Here is a 1,633-nt window from a genome sequence, read left to right on the forward strand (position 1 = left end):
TGGCTGCTCCAGCACTTGCACCAGGAAGTTGTTCCCAACACTCCAAAAACTGCCTGGATTGCTTGCACACTGCTGTATACCCCTCCCAGCAGATGTCAGGGTGATTGAAGTCCTCTGTGAGAAGCAAGGCCTGCAACTGGGAAACTTCCACTAGCTGTTTAAAGAAAGCCACATCCACCACATCCTCCTGGTTTGGTGGTCTACAGCAGACCCCCACCATGACATCACCCATGTTGCTCTCCCCTCTGACCCTAACCAAACGACTTTTAACAGGCCCATCTCCAGTTTCATACTGGAGCTGTGAGCAATCATATGGTTCTTTTACATAAAGTGCAACTCCTCTTCCTCTTCTCCCCTGCCTGTCCTTCCTGAACAGTTTATACCTGTCCATGACAGTGCTCCTGTCATGCGAGCTAGCCACACACAATGTAATAGCAGCTACTACTTTCTTTTTAAACACAGATATTCAGGGTGCATAGAACTGGCCTGATCTGGCTCTTTATCAATAAAAGTAAAACTCTTAAGGGAACAGACTATCTTTACCAGTTTGGCTGCTGACCTATCTTTCCTGCTGTCAGTGCTTCAACTGGTTCATTTTCTACCTTTTCTTCTAATGATATCTGGGAAAAGTAAGTCGCTAGACTTATTCTTACAATTATTTGGGGCGGGGGGGGAGGGTTGGGAATCTCATTTGGATCATGCTGCTCTGCTGAACATACTAATCTTTCTTTGTGACTTGTACAGTACCAAGCTCCTTGCTGACATATCACAGACATTTTTTTCATTGTCAATTGTACTCTTGCTTAGTTCTCACTTATATAAATATTCACCCTATGTCTTTTCTCTACCCATGTCTGGTTACATAGGCATTATTGATGTTTCTTCCCAAGAAGACACACACACACGTATTGGACTGAGTAGTAGTAACCTTGCTTTCTGCCTGTGATGTGAGAATGCAGAGTGGTGACTCTCTGTTCAGCTTCTGCCAGTTGTCTTCTCCCTAGGCCATGCGTTCTGGAGAGAACACAGTCTACATAGATATCCCAGAAGAGCTGTGCCAGGTCCCAGAACAGAGCTCCATGCTTTAAATTTTCTGATGACTTCAGGAAGATCATAAAGTCCCAAAAACCAGTGACAGAGTCAGAAATCCGTGGCTTCCTCATTTCCAGCAAGATAGCTGAGGAGGACTCCCAGCACTGGGGATCAGCTCGTCCAAGTGCTAATGGATCAATTTGGCTATGGCAGAAGAAAGGTGTTACACAAAATACTCCCATGATGAACACAAAGCAGGTAAGTCTCATGTTGCAGTGTATTCCTCTTCTGTTCCCAGGGTCCATTGTGTCACTGAAACTTCACAAAAAAGAAAATAAGGAGAAAAATCTTTTAATCTTCAGATGGCAATAGGCTATGTGCAGGAATGGCTAGATAAAATCCTATATCATGTGCCTTATGATCATGATCCCTTCTTTCCTTTAAAACGTCTGTGTATTATAGAATAGCTTAATATAGGTTGTTATATTTTAATTACTCTGAAAGCCAAGTTCATTTACTAAACTCTTTTATGCCTCTTCTCCAAGGGCGACGTGTAGGGCAGTGCACCACCTGAGCATGGCAGTGCACTCTCTGCAAAAAA

The 1,633-nt window shown here is 43.6% G+C and overlaps 1 protein-coding gene across 2 annotated transcripts in view; it reads right to left on the minus strand.

Annotated features, from left to right (window-relative positions):
• The window catches only part of LOC109302009, a 25,181-nt gene extending 23,810 nt beyond the window's left edge, over window positions 1-1,371 (minus strand). For both annotated transcript variants that reach the window (XM_019523461.1, XM_019523462.1), the window contains exon 1: window positions 929-1,371. In XM_019523461.1, coding sequence (XP_019379006.1) covers window positions 929-1,337 — 409 coding nt within the window. In that variant the 5' untranslated portion in view covers window positions 1,338-1,371. The remainder of the gene's footprint in view (window positions 1-928) is intronic.
• Between the last annotated feature and the right edge of the window lie 262 nt (window positions 1,372-1,633).

The sequence above is a fragment of the Gavialis gangeticus genome, unplaced genomic scaffold (assembly GCF_001723915.1).
Source record: "Gavialis gangeticus isolate Ggan-Ray unplaced genomic scaffold, GavGan_comp1, whole genome shotgun sequence".
Lineage (NCBI taxonomy): Eukaryota > Metazoa > Chordata > Crocodylia > Gavialidae > Gavialis > Gavialis gangeticus.